The sequence below is a fragment of the Loxodonta africana genome, chromosome 7 (assembly GCF_030014295.1).
Source record: "Loxodonta africana isolate mLoxAfr1 chromosome 7, mLoxAfr1.hap2, whole genome shotgun sequence".
Classification (NCBI taxonomy): Eukaryota; Metazoa; Chordata; class Mammalia; order Proboscidea; family Elephantidae; genus Loxodonta; species Loxodonta africana.
This window is the reverse complement of record NC_087348.1, coordinates 120532041-120550488: the sequence shown is the minus strand read 5'-3', so window position 1 is coordinate 120550488 and position 18448 is coordinate 120532041. Positions and strand designations below refer to the sequence as shown.

The following is an 18448-nucleotide window of genomic DNA, read 5'->3' as shown; positions in this document are numbered from 1 at the left end:
TGGAATGTACAAAGTATGAATCTAGGAAAACTGGAAATCATCGGAAATGAAATGGAACGCATAAACATTGATATCCTAGGCATTAGTGAGCTGAAATGGACTGGTATTGGCCATTTTGAATCGGACAATCATATAGTCTACTATGCTGGGAATGACAATTTGAAAAGAAATGGTGTTGCATTCATTGTCAAAAAGAACGTTTCAAGATCTATCCTGAAGTACAGTGCTGTCAGTGATAGGATAATAACCATACGACTACAAGGAAGACCAGTTAATATGACTATTATTCAAATTTATGCACCAACCACTAGGGCCAAAGATGAAAAAACAGAAGATTTTTATCAGCTGCTACAGTCTGAAATTGATTGAACATGCAATCAAGATGCATTGATAATTACTGGCGATTGGGATGCGAAAGTTGGAAACAAAGAAGAAGGATCAGTAGTTGGAAAATATGGCCTTGGTGACAAAAAAAATGCCAGAGATCAAATGATAGAATTTTGTAAAACCAAAAACTTCTTCATTGCAAATACCTTCTTTCACCAACAGAAACGGTGACTATACACATGGACCTCACCAGATGGAACACACAGAAATCAAATTGACTACATCTGTGGAAAGAGACAATGGAAAAGCTCAATATCATCAGTCAGGACAAGGCCAGGGGCCGACTGTGGAACGGACCATCAACTGCTCATATGCAAGGTCAAGCTGAAACTGAAGAAAATCAGAACAAGTCCACAAAAGCCAAAATATGACCTTGGGTATATCCCACCTGAATTTAGAGACCATCTCAAGAATAGATTTGATGCATTGAACACTAGTGACCGAAGACCAGACGAGTTCTGGAATGACATCAAGGACATCATACATAAAGAATGCAAGAGGTCACTGAAGAGACAGGAAAGAAAGAAAAGACCAAGATGGATGCCAGAGGAGACTCTGAAACTTGCTCTTGAACATCGAGCAGCTAAAGCAAAAGGAAGAATTGATGAAGTAAAAGAGCTGAACAGACGATTTCAAAGGGCATCTCGAGAAAACAAAGTAAAGTATTATGATGACATGTGCAAAGAGCTGGAAATGGAAAACCAAAAGGGAAGAACACACTCGGCGTTTCTCAAGCTGAAAGAACTAAGAAAAAATTCAAGCCTCGAGTTGCAAGAGTGAAGGATTCTATGGGGAAAACATTAAATGACGTGGAAGTATCAAAAGAAGATGGAAGGAATACACAGAGTCATTATACCAAACAGAATTAGTCGATGATCAACCATTTCAAGGGGTGGCATATGATCAGGAACCAATGGTGCTGAAGGAAGAAGTCCAAGCTGCTCTGAAGGCATCGGCGAAAAACAAGGCTCCAGGAATTGATGGAATATCAATTGAGATGTTTCAACAAACAGGTGCTCATTCGTCTATGCCAAGAAATATGGAAGACAGCTTCCTGGCCAACTGACTGGAAGAGATCCATATTTATGCCTATTCCCAAGAAAGGTGATCCAACCAAATGTGGAAATTATAGAAGAGTATCTTTAATATCCCACACAAGCAAAATTTTGCTGAAAATCATTCAAAAACCGCTGTAGCAGTATATTGACAGGGAACTGCCAGGAATTCAGGCCAGTTTCAGAAGAGGACATGGAACCAGGGATATCATTGCTGATGTCAGATGGATCCTGGCTGAAAGCAGAGAATACCAGAAGGGTGTTTACCTGTGTTTTATTGACTATGCAAAGGCATTCCACTGTGTGGATCATAACAAACTATGGTATGGATAATGTTGCGTAGAATGGGAATTCCAGAACACTTAATTGTGCTCATGAGGAACCTTTACATAAATCAAGAGGCAGTTGTTCGGAGAGAACAAGGGGATACTGATTGTTTTAAAGTCAGGAAAGGTGTGCGTCAGGGTTGTATTCTTTCACCATACCTATTTAATCTGTATGCTGAGCAAATAATATGAGAAGCTGGACTATACGAAGAAGAATGGGGTATCAGGATTAGAGGAAGACTCATTAACAGCCTGTGTTATGCAGATGACACAACCTTGCTTGCTGAAAGTGAAGAGGACCTGAAGCACTTGCTAATGAAGATCAAAGACCACAGCCTTCAGTATGGATTACACCTCAACATAAAGAAAACAAACATCCTCACAACTAGACCAATGAGCAACATCATGATAAATGGAGAAAAGACTGAAGTTGTCCAGGATTTCATTTTACTTGGATCCACAATTAACAGCCATGGAAGCAGCAGTCAAGAAATCAAAATATGTGTTGCATTGGGTAAATCTGCTGCAAAGGACCTCTTCAAAGTGCTGAAGAGCAAAAATGTCACCCTGAAGACTAAGGTGTGCCTGACCCAAGCCATGGTATTTTCAATTGCATCATATGCATGTGAAAGCTTGACAATGAATAAGGAAGACCAAAGAAGCATTGATGCCTCTGAATTGTGTTGGCAAAGATTATTGAATATACCATGGACTGCCAAAAGAACAAACAAATCTGTCTTAGAAGAAGTACAACCAGAATGCTCCTTAGAGGCAAGGATGGCAAGACTGCGTCTGACATACTTTGGACGTGTTGTCAAGAGGGATCAGTCCCTGGAGAAGGACATCATGCTTGGCAGAGTACAGGGTCAGCGGAAAAGAGGAAGACCCTCAATGAGGTGGACTGACACAGTGGCTGCAACAATGAGCTCAAGCATAACAACGATTTTAAGGATGGCTCAGGACCGGGCAGTGTGTCGTTCTGTTGTGCATAGGGTTGCTGTGAGTCGGAACCAACTCGATGGCACCAAACTACAACAACAACATTTGAAGGAAATAATGCTAACCAGATCACATCTCATGGAAACAATGTTAAATCATAAGGGACATAATGTTATGTCTTGTTGACTCACGTTTTTCTTGGACATAAAGATAGCCTTCCATCGTCCACTGACTAGGTGGCCTGTAGTCTTGGTTGGCAGATTTCATTCTTTGCATCAACCGCTCTACCTCTTGACGAGTGCTTTCAAAATTATTCCTTGTCTTCAGTAAAGAGAAACAACAGTTTTATTTATTATTTTATATAGGTTTAAGGAACATCCAACCTAAAGTTGACTCTTTAGGCGCTATTACCAAATCCAAGGGACAGAAATGTTGAGTCCTATGGTCTGATTTTGAATTGTTTTAGTGACAGCCTCTCTGAATCACCTGCATGTTTCTCTTGGAAGCCCGAGTGTGTGAGAGAAAGAGTGTGTGTGCACATGTGTGTGGGACTTGTTTTCTATTTCCTACTGTAACATCATTACTTAAGAGACAGACTATAATATTTTAAAATATTATAATAGCTATTAAATAGTATTTGTATTCTCTAAGAATTTGCCTGGAGTTTGGTGTCCCACCCGCCCCCAGGCTATGTTAAAAAAAACAGATACATATGGATTTCCATTTCTTCTTTTTTGGGGGCGGGGGGGCACAAATTTGTTCACATACTTTTGAAATACGTGGCACTTAACAAATCAGGGAAACCCCGCTGACATAGTGGTTAAGTGCTGTGGCTGCTAACCAAAAGGCTGGCAGTTCAAATCCACCAGGTGCTCCTTGGAAACCATATGGGGCAGTTTTATTCTGTCCTATAGGGTCGCTATGAGTCTGAATCGACTCGACAGCAATGGATAACAAATCAGAGGTACTCAACAAGAAAAACAAGTTCCCCACATCTGTCCAAATACTTTTCTGAAGAAGCATCACCTAACTTGGTTTTCAGAAATCCTAACATACTTATTAACAGGTCAGTATACAAACCAACTCATAAAAATGAATAAGTTTCCAACGTCTAACCTCTTCTGTTTCAGGAAATATGTTTACTCACTTTACAGCACATTTAGTTAAGCCACAGACAGCATCAGGCTTTTCTCTATGAAAAACCTCTTTTGCATTCGGGCAACTTTACCTCAACAACGTGAGTCTGATAACACAGAAATCATCTCCACGTAATTAAGTCTTGCTATACCCTACAGCAAGTCAAAGATCTGAATCTCGAGTCAGTTGGAAAAATGTTCCTAGCCGTCACTTGCGCTACTTGCTCCTTTTAAATATACGTGTCAGAATTTCCTCCAATTCTTTACCCTATTCCCGTCACCCAAATCTAAAGAATCTTAACCTAATTGCATTTAATATGAAAATAAATCATAAAAATCCTTTGGCTTTTTATAATTTTCCGTTTTTATATCTACTGAAAAGGTCTAACTGCATTGCATACTGAAAAACAACTGAATGAATTACACTCGAAATCGATTCTGCCAGAAAACCTAGGCTAAACAAAAAGCTAAAATTCGAAACTAAAGCAGATTAAATCCAACTACATATTTCTCATGGGACACTTCAATTCTCGAGTTTACTATTTATTAGCTATCTCCACAATGGCAAGAATCAGATAAAAGGAAACATAAGTTTTTTATTGGAAATTACTCTGGCAGTTAGGGTTTCAGGAAAAACTTTTCATTTATAGACAAACCTCATCAATTATGACTTTCTTATTCGTCAAGTTCGATAATGCAGACATGGGTTGGTTAAAGTTTGTCTTGTTTTGTTTTGCTTTGTTATAAATGTAAGTGGTAAACAGCATTTGAAAACCAGGCTTTTTACAACTATATTATCACAGAAAAAAGGGTTAATTAGACGACATGACATAAACCCTGAGAAAACTACATGGGCTGTAAGTAATTGTCACTTATGCTTTAATGCAGTTATATAACATCTGCTTCAAACCATCTTCAAATTTTTGGAGGTATGGAGAGAGTTTGAGAAACAAGTAGGACTTTAATGTACAGCATCTTCCCTTCAGAAGTACAGACAGACATGCCATTCTCTCAGAAAATAAGACTTGCCCAGGGTCACCCAGGAAATTAATGTTACTGCCGTTGTTAGTTTCCAAACTTCCAGGTATCTACATCTCAGTAATATTTAATAAAATTTGCTAGTATACATTTTTCTAGCATAAAGCTTCTTCCTTCCTGGTGTACTTTCAACCAGCAGTTTGGATTTATTTATTTGTTTAGATAAATTCTAAGTGATTTTGCTAAATAAGTTAAAATTAATGAGATTCCAGACAAACTTTTGAAAGATTCCAAGGTTTGACCTGGTTATAACTTTGTTACCCTTGTCATTAGATTTGCTAAGGAGAGGCAGTGAGAAAAGGGGTCGTCTTACGTTCTGCAAGTTGAACTGCAGCTGCTGCTTATACGGGGCAAATTCCTGTGCGAGTTCATATCCCTCGTGATAAAAAGTGAATAAGCCTTGAAGGAATGACAAAAGCTGCAAAAATAAAGAAAAAAGAAAAAAAAAATGAAAACTTGGCTTAAAGAAAGATGACAATCACATGTAAAAATGTGGGGAAATAACATTCTAATTCCTCAAACGAGTAAAATTTCCATCTCTTTGTTTGGCAAAGCAGGCACTAGAATTATGAATATGAAACACAAACCACAAAAGCTATTTTTTTACTTTCTTTTTGAGAGACAGTGATTTAATTTTTGAGTCTGATCACGCAGTTGTCATGTGAAGTACTATTCAAATGCACTTAAAAAATATCCCGCAGAGACAACTAAGGGGGAAAAAGACCAAATCAACATAGGTCCTACCCTCTAAGAGTGTCTAATGGAAACAGTGAGATAGGACACGTGAAGCTGTAAGGAAGATAAATCAGGAAATCAGAGATAAGTACTAACGGAACCCACGGGAAAGAATAAGAATTTGGCAGGATGAAGTTAAGAAAAGCAACACAAGGTGGCAGTACTGATTTGGGTTTTGAATAGACAACATTTTGGCAAGGAACAGGGAGAACTCAAAAGAGAGGAAAAAGTGTTAGCAAAAGACAGAGCTAAATAACACAGACCTTTCCTATGTGGGGAAACCCTAATGGCACAGCAGTTAAGAGGTACCACTGCTAACCAAAAAGGTTGGCAATCTGAATCTATCAGGCGGTCCTTGGAAACTCTTAAGGGGCAGTTCTGCTCCATCCTATAGGGTCACTATGAGTTGGAATCGACTTGATGGCATAGGAGGTTTGGTTCATATGTGAATTGGAATAAGATCTTCTTTAGACAACCTAGCATTCTATGATTCTAGCCTTCCAATCTCAAATTCATGTGTGCTTATTAATTAGGGTTATATTCATACAATAAGACTGGTGCTCCACAGAATCCCAGGACAAGGTGTTTATATAAAATAAGTTATATCTGATAAAGAAGTGATTTAAATGTTTTCGTTCAATACACTGGGATTTTGTTTTCCATAGACTTGTCCACTCATTTGAACTCTCCCACAACTTCTTTCTGTAATAAAGTTAGGAAATATTTTTGAGAAGTGGCTAATAGTTTTCTAATTCAAATAGCATAATGTCTGTAACCCATTACCTTAAATTAAGAAAGAAACACAGTTTAAAACCATTTTCATAAGTAAATAACATCCTGCTACTTCCTGAGTCTGGGAAAGCAGGAGGAATTCTGCTAAACATCAACTGGTATGTTTGTTATGATTTCCAACAGATAAATAACTGGTTCCATCTGAAAGCAGTGGCTTTTCTCTCATTAAAAAGTCAACTTTTGAAAGTTATGTTCATTTCAAAAAGCATATACTTTCAAACTGTTTTGTTCTTGTTAAGTTCTTCTAAGATAAGGACTTTTTTTCTGTTGTTCAACAGTTCCCGAAAAAGGACCAAAATTTATTGTTTGGGGATTTTAGAATTACTGTACATTGTTGATTGTACATCAATTAATAATTACTATCAAAACAAGAAATTCATTACTACAGCATCATTACTAAAATGATGCTACAATAAAATTTGTCTAATTATCCAATAAAATATATAGTCAGCTTGAGTGTACATATTGTGGCCTAAACAAATTAGTTTAAAAATATACCTTGCACTAAGGTTTAGATAGGTAGATTTAGAGCTTTTCAGAGATAACATAAGAAAATACTTTTGAAGTATATAAATAATATTGCTGTTGTCAGGTGCTGTTGAGTCAGTTCCGACTCAAAGAGACCCTACACACCACAGAACAAAACACTGCCTGGTCCTGTGCCATCCTTACAATCATTGCTATGTTTATGCCCATTGTTGTAGCCACTGTGTCAATCCATCTGATTGAGGGCCTTCTTTTTTTTTTTTTGCTGAGTCTCTACTTTACCAAGCATGATGGCCTTCTCCAGGGACAGGTCCCTCCTGATAACATGTCCAAAGTAAGGAAGATGAAATCTCACCATCCTAACTTCTAAGGAGCATTCTGGCTATTCTTCTTCCAAGACAGATTTGTTCATTCTTTTGGCAGTCCAAGGTATATTCAATATTTTTCACCAACACCATAAAATTCAAAGGCATCAGTTCTTCTTTGGTCTTCCTTATTTACTGTCCAGCTTGGTTGCGTGTCATCTACATACCACCGGCTGTTAACAAATCTTCTATCTATTCTCATAATAGTTGATTACATTGTTAAAGGGAGTATTGGTTCATATTTTACTGTCTACAATTAAAAAGATTAGTTGCTGTTGAGTTGATTCTAACTCATGGTGACCCCATGCATGCCAGAGTAGAAGTGTGCTCCACAGAGTTTTCAATGGCTGATTTTTCAGAAGTATGTAGATAGCAAGGCCTATCTTCTTAGGCATCTCTGGGTGGACTCAAACTTCTGACCTTTCAGTTATCTGCCGAGCACATTAACCACTTTCGCTAGCTAGGGACCCCCTACTACAATCAGACTACAGTTAAACTGCGTTATTATGAAATGGACATCATATAAGGCAGATGCTATTCTAGTATCCTCATAAGTAGAAAGGATTAAATTTCAACTTGCAAAGAAGACATTTTGCGAATACCTTTGATAAAGGACTCCCAATTCCCCGCAATCTAACTTTTCCATTATTCTGTATGTTCAGAACATGGCAAATAGGCCAAGCACACTAATGTTTAAGAAGCAGGAAGTAAGCCATTCATAACCACACATAGAACAATGCTAAAAATTCTAACTAACGATCATTCGCAATCCTTAGGCCACAGAGATTTGACGATATAGTTGAATTACCTATCATGACTTGACGCTCCAGCCCTAAAGCTAAATAATATTTCAAAAGATGAGACAACTGGGGAAGATGGGCACTCTGCTCTGCATTCCCACCTCCTGAGTAACTTTCTGGCAGGACTTCTCACGCCCTTACCACAAGAAGAGCTTCCTCATCATACATACACAGATTCACTAAGTGGGGGTGTGGGTTCCCGAATTAAAACAATCACAGAGATATTTCAACCTGCACTTTGGTAAACCAACATTCTCCATCCAGCTCTGCTTTAAAATTCTTATCATGTTTTAAGAAATTAAGATTGTGAAACCTTCATTTTATTTAGATTAGTCTACATCCTCAGCATTTTATACACAGCAACTTCAATCAAGATGAAAATAAATTCATCGGCATCTTCCAGCAAAATTCAGATTCATTAATGGACCACATCTACCAAGGCCTCCACCAGACTGAGTCCAGTACACAAGATGGTACCCGGCTATCACCCGGCTACTCTGACAGGGATCACAATAGAGGGTCCCAGACAGAGCTAGAGAAAAATGTAGAACAAAATTCTAACTCAAATAGAAAAGACCAGACTTGCTGGCCTGACAGAGACTGGAAAAACCCTAAGAGTATGGCCCCTGGACACACTTTCAGTTCAGTAATGGAGTCACTCCTGAAGTTCACCCGTCAGCCAGAGACTGAGCAGGCCCATGGAACAAAACAAGACTAAAGATGCATACCAGCCCTGGGGCAGGGACTGGAAGGCAGGAGGGAACAGGAAAGCTGGTAATAGGGAACCCCGGGTTGAAAAGGGAGAGTGTTGACATGTCTTGGGGTTGTTAACCAATGTCATAGAACAATGTTTACACTAACTGTTTGATGAGAAACTAATTTGTTCTGTAAACCTTCATCTAAAGTATAATTTAAATAAAAAGAAAAAAAATTCAGATTTGTTGAGGAGCAGGCAAATTTGTTTTAACCTTTGTAACACATGCTGAACACACCCTAAGGAATGTATAATTCTTTGGAAGAACCACCCACCTTTTTCGTTTGTTTCACATCTTTGAAAGTAGCTTTTGGGAAAGTTTAATAAAGACAGCAAGTATAACTGCCTGTAGATGCAGCAAAGTTAAACTTTTTTTGGATTTGATATATGAATACATACATACACACACACACACACACAAGTCCACTTTACACTCAACAAAACCCTGATGGCGTAGTGGTTAAGAGTTTGGCTGCTAACCAAAAGGTCAGTAGTTCAAATCCACCAGGCGCCCCTTGGAAACCTTATGGGGCAGCTCTACTCTGTTCTGTAGGGTTGCTATGAGTTAGAATTGACTCCACAGCAATGGGTTTTTTGGATACTAAGGGAGAAGTCCTTGGACAGTATAAATAACACATTTGGCTGTTTACTGAAAGGTTGGAGAGTCAAGTCCAGTCAGAGGCACCTTGGAAGAAAAGCCTGATCTACTTCCAAAAAATTAGCCATTGAAAATCCTATGGAGTACAGTTCTACTCTGATACACGTGGGGTCATCATGATTTGGAATCAACCCAATGACAAGTGTACTGGTTGGTACCAAAAGAACTTAATAGGACAATGTGAAAAACTTCAAAGACTGTATTTCCCACGTCATTTTCTTTGTCCAATCCTCCATAAAGTGTGGGGTAGTTTGGGCAAGATTACCTGCAGCCTATATTAAAGTCAACCTGACCTTTAAAATAATAATAAAAACAATAATAACAACTTTACTACAAACTATTAGATTAAATTTTAGTATTGAGAAAGCAACTTTTATCATTAGGAAACACTCATATAGTTCTTTATTATTCCCAGGTATTCAAGAATCAATTTACTATTTATCACTCCAATAACCTGGACCAAACATAAAAATTAATACTTCACTTACAGCTTTCTAGAAGAACATATGAATTTTTTCCTTGCAAGTCAGGAAAGGAAACATATTCATAATTTCCCATCCCTTTAACTACCAGGAAATTAATTAAATGAAGTAGAGATGTGAAATGTAAAGATACACCATGAACTGTCTCAAGCTTTAAAGCCTCAGGATCACTAGTGTAATGCGAATGTCAGAGAAAAGAAAGCAGAACGAGGAAGGAGATTCAGGGTAGCATAGGGGTGAAAGGAAAAGAGCTTCACAGCATTAGCGGCAGTGAGTTTAGGTGACTGCTTGGTTTTTTTTTTTTTGCTCAATCTAAGGTGCCCTGGTGGTGCAGTGCATTAAGCGCTTGCCTGCTAACCAAAAGGTCAGTGGTTCAAACCCACTAGCCGCTCCACAGGACAAAGATGTGGCAGTCTGCTTCCATAAAGATTTCAACAGAACTAGGCCTCTGGCTGCTAACTAAAAGGTAGACAGTTGGAATCCACCGGCCGCTCCTTGGAAGCCCTGTGGGGCAGTTCCACTCTGCCCTGTAGGGTCACTAGGAGTCAGAATCCACAGCAATGGGTTTTTTTGATGTTGTTGTTGTTGATTTGTTTGTGTAAGCTGCAAGCTTCCTTATGGTGATGTGATTCATTCTTATGTGTTTGCCCTCTTTTCTGAAGTGATAATGGTCAGTTCCTATAATCCACTGTTATCTTTAGCCTCTTAAAATTCTCTCCCTGACAGGGATGTCCCATCTGCCCAGAGCAACACTGCCAATCATGCTCCAAGTGTGGTTCTGGATTCAGATGAAGTGGCCTGAGGTAAACTTCTACATGGAAAGAACAAAGGCACGGGAGAACAGTCAGGCTTTCTTCACATGATTCAGAAGAAGCGGCCTGAGGTAAACTTCTACATGGAAAGAACAAAGGCACGGGAGAACAGTCAGGCTTTCTTCACATGATTCAGAAGAAGTGGCCTGAGGTAAACTTCTACACGAAAAGAACAAAGGCACGGGAGAACAGTCAGGCTTTCTTCACGTCTCCAAGGGAACAAAGAAGGTGAGGTAGCCAACAGGGCGATAAAGTCCACCAGAAACTACAGCATGGACCATAAGTTCACCTGATTGATTTCTAAAATCAAGTTCAAGAAGACTAGTCAGCTCAACAAATTGAACATATTTTTCTTCTACAAAATTCTATTCACTATTTAACTTGCTATTACAAGTTTCAGATTTTCAATACCTGTATCTAGAACTAAATTTGAGACCCACTTCAGACTTTATTTTTAAGACGTATGACCTGAGGAGAGGTTTTTATAGAACAACTGCATGTATGTTTTATGCAGGATAGAAAGTTCACCTTTAGACCTACAGAGTTTCAAAAACAAAAAATTTACAAATCTTATTTCTTCACTTTCATTTATTCTAAATTAAACTTCCTAAATTTAAGAGCACCAATCATATTGAAAAAAGACGAAGAAAACAAAAAGGTTTCAACTTTCAAGACTTTCAAGTCCATACACAACCTGTTGGACTTTTTTTTTTTTTTTTAACTTAGTAAGCAGCTATTTGTTCAGTCTCAAAGTTAGTCAAAACGCTTTAATTTGGAGAACATAAAGAAATATTTTATAGTATACTCCATGATATAATAAGCTAAAACATATTTAACAAGGTATGTAAAATTTTCTGCAGCAAACACCTTAAAATTAATCAGTGCAAAGGAAGAACATAAAAATAACAAATTTTGGTTTACATATAATGGCTTGTTTTCATTTTTCGTATTAATTTTAAACAGAATACAAAAAGACTAAAATTAAGTATAAAACGAACAGTAGGAAAGCCCTCTTACAAAATTCACTCTATGTGTATATTTAGAAGCACGTTAAAATTGAAATGTGTTCTAATCCAGCCTTAATGTTGGAGCTAATAAAGAAATTCACAACTGTTGTTTACATACTTGATAATAGTAGAAGAGTGATACCTCACACCAAATGACAGCTTCCTGATGATAACTATGCGCCAGGCATTTGTTCTGTGCATTCTATGAATTGGCTGATTCATACCACAATCCTGGGAACTTCATGTTCTTTTTATCCCCAATTTACAGATGAGAACACTGAGGCAGACAGTTTGAATAACTTGCCTAAGCCATGCAGATATTACAGATGAGCCAAATTTGCCATTACTCCAGGGTGCCCTCATTTACCCATTATATTAGCCAGTGAAAACCTTATGAACGGCAGCGGAACATTGTCTGATATAGTGCTGGAAGATGAGCCCCCAGGTTGGAAGGCACTCATAGGATGACTGGGGAAGAGCTGCCTCCACACAGTAGAGTCGACCTCAATGAAGTGGATGGAGTAAAGCTTTCAGGACCTTCATCTGCTGATGTGGCACGACTCAAAATGAGAAGAAACAGCTGCAAACATCTATTAATAATCGGAACCTGGAATGTACAAGTATGAATCTAGGAAAATTGGAAATCGTCAAAAATGAAAAGGAACGCATAAACATTGATATCCTAGGCATTAGTGAGCTGAAATGGACTGGTATTGGCCATTTTGAATCAGACAATCATATAATCTACTATGCTGGGAATGACAACTTGAAGAGGAATGGTGTCGCATTCATTGTCAAAAAGAACGTTTCAAGATCTATCCTGAAGTACAACACTATCAGTGATAGGATAATATCCATATGCCTACAAGGAAGACCAGTTAATACGACTATTATTCAAATTTACGCGCCAACCACTAGGGCCAAAGGTGAAGAAACAGAAGATTTTTATCAGCTGCTACAGTTTGAAATTGATCAAACATGCAATCAAGATGCATCGATAATTACTGGCGATTGGAATGCAAAAGTTGGAAACAAAAGAAGAAGGATGAGTAGTTGGAAGATATGGCCTTGGTGATAGAAACAATGCCGAAGATCAAATGATAGAATTTTGTAAAACGAACGGCTTCTTCATTACAAATACCTTCTTTCACCAACAGAAACGGTGACTATACACATGGACCTCGCCAGATGGAACACACAGAAATCAAATTGACTACATCTGTGGAAAGAGACGATGGAAAAGCTCAATATCATCAGCCAGAACAAGGCCAGGGGCCGACTGTGGAACAGACCATCAATTGCTCATATGCAAGTTCAAGCTGAAACTGAAGAAAATCAGAGCAAGTCCACAAGAGACAAAATATGACCTTGAGTATATCCCACCTGAATTTAGAGACCATCTCAAGAATAGATTTGATGCATTGAACACTAGTGACCGAAGACCAGACGAGTTGTGGCATGACACCAAGACATCATACATGAAGAACGCAAGAGGTCACTGAAAAGACAGGAAGGAAAGAAAAGACCAAGATGGACGTCAGAGGAGACTCTGAAACTTGCTCTTGAACATCGAGCAGCTAAAGCAAAAGGAAGAATTGATGAAGTAAAAGAGCTGAACACAAGATTTCAAAGGGCGTCTCGAGACGGCAAAGTATTATAATGACTTGTGCAAAGAGCTGGAGATGGAAAACCAAAAGGGAAGAACACGCTCGGCGTTTCTCAAGCTGAAAGAACTAGAGAAAAAATTCAAGCCTCGAGTTGCAAGAGTGAAGGATTCTATGGGGAAAACATTAAATGATGCAGGAAGCATCAAAAGAAGATGGAAGGAATACACAGAGTCATTATACCAAAAAGAATTAGTCGATATTCAACCATTTCAAGAGGTGGCATATGATCAGGAACCGATGGTACTGAAGGAAGAAGTGCAAGCTGCTCTGAAGGCACTGGCGAAAAACAAGGCTCCAGGAATCGATGGAATATCAATTGAGATGTTTCAACAAACAGATGCAGCGCTGGAGGTGCTTATTCGTCTATGCCAAGAAATATGGAAGACAGCTTCCAGGCCAACTGACTGGAAGAGATCCATATTTATGCCTATTCCCAAGAAAGGTGATCCAACCGAATGTGGAAATTATAGAAGAATGTTATTAATATTCCACACAAGCCAAATTTTGCTGAAGATCATTCAAAAACGGCTGTAGCAGTATATCGACAGGGAACTGCCAGAAACTCAGGCCGATTTCAGAACAGGACATGGAACCAGGGATATCATTGCTGATGTCAGGTGGATCCTGGCTGAAAGCAGAGAATACCAGAAGGATGTTTACCTGCGTTTTATTGACTATGCAAAGGCATTCCACTCTGTGAATTATAACAAATTATAGATAACATTGAATTCCATAACACTTAATTGTGCTCATGAGGAACCTTTATATAGATCAAGAGGTAGCTGTTGGGACAGAACAAGGGGATGCTGATTGGTTTAAAGTCAGGAAAGGTGTGTGTCAGGGTTGTGTTCTTTCACCATACCGATTTAATCTGTATGCTGAGCAAATACTCCGAGAAGCTGGACTATATGAAGGAGAACGGGGCATCAGGATTGGAGGAAGACTCATTAACAACCTGCGGTATGCAGATGACACAACCTTGCTTGCTGAAAGTGAAGAGGACTTGAAGCACTTACTAATAAAGATCAAAGACCACAGCCTTCAGTATGGATTACACCTCAACATAAAGAAAACAAAAAACCTCACAAGTGGACCAATGAGCAACATCATGATAAGCGGAGAAAAGATTGAAGTTGTCCAGGATTTCATTTTACTTGGATCCACAATCAACACCCATGGAAGGAGCAGTCAAGAAATCAAAAGACGCGTTGCATTGGGTAAATCTGCTGCAAAGGACCTCTTCAAAGTGTTGAAGAGCAAAGACGTCACCCTGAAGACTAAGGTGCGCCTGACCCAAGCCATGATATTTTCAATCGCATCATATGCATGTGAAAGCTGGACAATGATTAAGGAAGACCGAAGAAGAGTTGATGCCTTTGAATTGTGGTGTTGGCGAAGAATATTGAATATACCATGGACTGCCAAAAGAACAAACAAATCTGTCTTAAAAGAAGTACAACCAGAATGCTCCTTAGAAGGATGGTGAGACTGTGTCTTATACACTTTGGACATGTTGTCAGGAGGGATCAGTCCCTGGAGAAGGACATCATGCCTGGCAGAGTACAGGGTCAGTGGAAAAGAGGAAGACCCTCAGTGAGGTGGATTGACACAGTGGCTGCAATAATGAGCTCAAGCATAACAACGACTGTAGGGATGGCTCAGGACCAGGGCATGTTTCGTTCTGTTGTGCATAGGGTTGCTATGAGTCAGATCGGACTTGACGGCACCTAACAACAACAAAACAACAAGTACTCACCCAAGTGAAGAAGAATCTTCTATTTTTTTCTAACTTTAAAGAATTAAAGTACCTACATAGCAAATACCATTTCCCAGATTCACCCATTTTATTGGTCACAGTAAGTATTATGAAGGACTAATTTTTGTAGTCCAGTAGCAGTTGTGGGAGTAAGTGCTTCTACAAAGCAACTTCAAATCTGGGTTCGGAATTCCTCGCTGTCCTGCTGATTAGGTTTGTAACCTCACTCAACTAATGATCATTCTGTGGCTTAGCCTCCTCGTCTAGAAGGATAACACTGTTGTTGTTGTTGTTAGTAGCCATTTGATCTACTATGGACACACGGCATCCCCCTGCACAACGGAATGAAAGGCTATCTGTTCCTATGCTGACCCCAGGATTGGTTGCAGATGGGACCTCTGAGATCTACAGGGTTTTCATTGGCTTATTTCAGGAAGTAGATTTCCAGGCCTTTCTTCCTACTCCACCTTAGCTGGAAGCTCAGCTAAACCTGTTCAGCATCATAGAATCACGCAAGCCTCCACTGAAGAACGGGTGGTGGCTATGCATATGGTGTGTTGGCCAGGAACTGAAACTAGGCCTCCCACATGGAAGGCAAGGATTCGACCACTGAACAACCACTGGCCCCTTAAGAATAACAACTACTTTGTAACTAGTCATTGTAGGGTTTGTATGCAATAACACAGGGAAAATGCACAGCACATAGTAGTAGTTGCTGAAAAAACATTAGGTCTAACTAAGAACCCTCAAAGGACCTAAGCAAAATACACACAAAGTGCAGCTGAATAAACCATAAGGGATTTAAGTCAAAGAAAGATTCCTTTAGTTTTCTGACTCACAAAACCTCATGTACCATAAAATATTTCTGATACCCTAGGACTCAAGTCTCTGCTATTTAAGCAATTTTTATTCAGAACACTCCTTAAGCTTCTTCTTACTCTAATCCCTCCAAATTCTCATAAACTCTAGGCAACTCAGGAGTAGAAGGGCCTTACAATGGAAAGGGTCAGAGATGACTCATCTCCCTTTCTGACCTCTTCCCCCTGTTATAGACTTGAACTCGTGTACCTTGTTGGCACATCTGAAAGAACAGGGTTAGTACTGTCCAAAGGAAAAAAAAATGTCAGCCACAAATTCAGGCCATATACATAGTTTTAAACTTATTGGTAGCGACATTAAAGAAAGTAAAAAATAAGCAAAATAAATTTTAATAATATATATATTTTTTTATTTTTTAGCATGTTGTTGTTGTTATACGCCATCAAGTCAACGATTCCAAGCACAGTGACCCTACAGGACACAGTGCAACTGACCCAGAGGGTTTTCTAGGCTGTTGCTATAAGTCGGAATTGACTCAACGGCAGTGGCTATATTATAACCTTTATGGAAGCAGATCGCCAGGTCTTTTCTCCTGAAGAGCCAAGCTCTTAACCATCATGCCACAAGGGTTCCTTTTTATTTAACATAACATATGCAAAATATTATCAATTCAACATGTAATTGACACAAAAAAATATTGAGATATTTTATTTTTTATTTTTTCCCTGTACTAAGTCTTCGCAATCTGACGTGTATCTGTATCTGGTGAGTCAATCTAAAGTAGCCTCATTTCAAGCGCTTAATGGTTACATATGGGTAGTTACCGCCATACTGGGTAGTACAGGCCTAGCGATCACCAGACAGATACCTACAGTCACTGTCTACATAAAATATGATAAACTGGAAAGATGGTCACTACATTTGTATAGCCTATGGAAAACTGCGTTTAAAAAGTTGATCTGATTTTCAAGTATATTTTAACAATAACATATAACTTATTTATTTAAAAATATTTAAATGTCCCCTCTTAATATATGTATCAGATCCAGGTTTTATTTATTTATTTATTTAGGAATAATGACAAGGTGAGAATATTTCTTCGTAATACCAAGTGAGTATTTTGTGAAAGTTTGATGACAAGTAGTAGGACCTTGAGATTGATTGAAACAATGTAAAATTATGTAAAATAAAGCATCATAAAATAAGATTATTATTTAACATGAATTAACTAGTTGCCATAAAGTTGATTCGAACTCACGGTGACCCCATGTGTGTCAGAAGAACTGTGCTCCATAGGGTTTTCAATGGCTCATTGTTCATTAGTAAATCGCCAGGCCTTTCTTCCAAGGCTCCTATAGGTGGACTCGAATCTCCAAACTTTTGGTTAGCAGCCAAGCACATTAATAGCTTGTACCACCCAGGGACTCCTAACAGGAATTACCATCCCCACTTACATTTTCTACTTTATTTCTTACAATTTATACGAAATAAACTTCATCTCTAGGGCATTTTGCTTTGATGCTTATATCGCTTACTTTTTAAATTAATCTGGGTTAAAACTAAAATAGACTGCTAAATTTCTACAATATGCAACAATACATAGAAATTGAATTTCTGCAGAATAAAAATTGCAAAGATATTAAAGTATCCTCATGTATTTTTCTGTTTATAGCTCCTGGGAGCTTTGTTTCTGAAATTTTCCAAGTTTTTTTTTTCCCCCTTCAGATTAATTTGTCAATGCATAACCTGAACATCAATATGCCCATGTTTCATTGGTTCCACTTCTATTTTCCTCATTTTGAAATGGAAATAAAATAAAACCCCATGGATGAGACTTTGAGACTAGAAATGAGAATGAGACTAAACTGACAGTACCATTTGGTTTGGCCAGACGCTCTAATAGGAAAATATAGCAGCCAGGAAAGTATTTTGGAAGAAGGACAAATTTAACATTAATTTTGATTGTGGTGTCACCAGAAAGGCATGCACGTCAGAAGACATGTCAGAACATACCAGCCTGGGATACGGTACACGAAAGGAAGAAAACACATTTCAACGGAATGGCAGCTTCCGTTTCCCTCACATATATTACCAGCAGAATTCATAAATTCTTATCATTCCTTCTATCAACTGTGACCAAACAATTTTACATCTGTCATCTTACAGAATGGTCTGGCTGAGTACTCTCAGACAGGATGGGCTGTCAGAGACTTAGTAAGGGCGGCAGACCACCCTAAATGGCCCCTCCAGGAGACAGAAGGTGTAATAGATATGAAAAGCTCATTCCAGGTGCAAGAACAGCACAGCAGACCAGCACAGCACTTGAAAGGGAATGTGAACAGGTAAAGAAGACATATGAAAGAGAACTGTCAGAATTAATGGGGGTACTGAGAGTTTGGTGTCAAGAAATTTAAAAAATTAGAAATCCCAAAAG

At 38.6% G+C, this 18448-nt stretch overlaps 1 protein-coding gene across 3 annotated transcripts in view; it reads right to left on the bottom strand.

Annotated features, from left to right (window-relative positions):
- ARHGAP42 (Rho GTPase activating protein 42) overlaps positions 1-18448 on the bottom strand; it is a 321321-nt gene that overhangs the window by 65626 nt on the left and 237247 nt on the right. For all 3 annotated transcript variants that reach the window (XM_010595411.3, XM_003415595.4, XM_064288839.1), the window contains 2 exons: positions 5195-5299; positions 2899-3028 (listed from right to left, as the gene is read on the bottom strand). In XM_010595411.3, coding sequence (XP_010593713.1) covers positions 2899-3028; positions 5195-5299 — 235 coding nt within the window. The remainder of the gene's footprint in view (positions 1-2898; positions 3029-5194; positions 5300-18448) is intronic.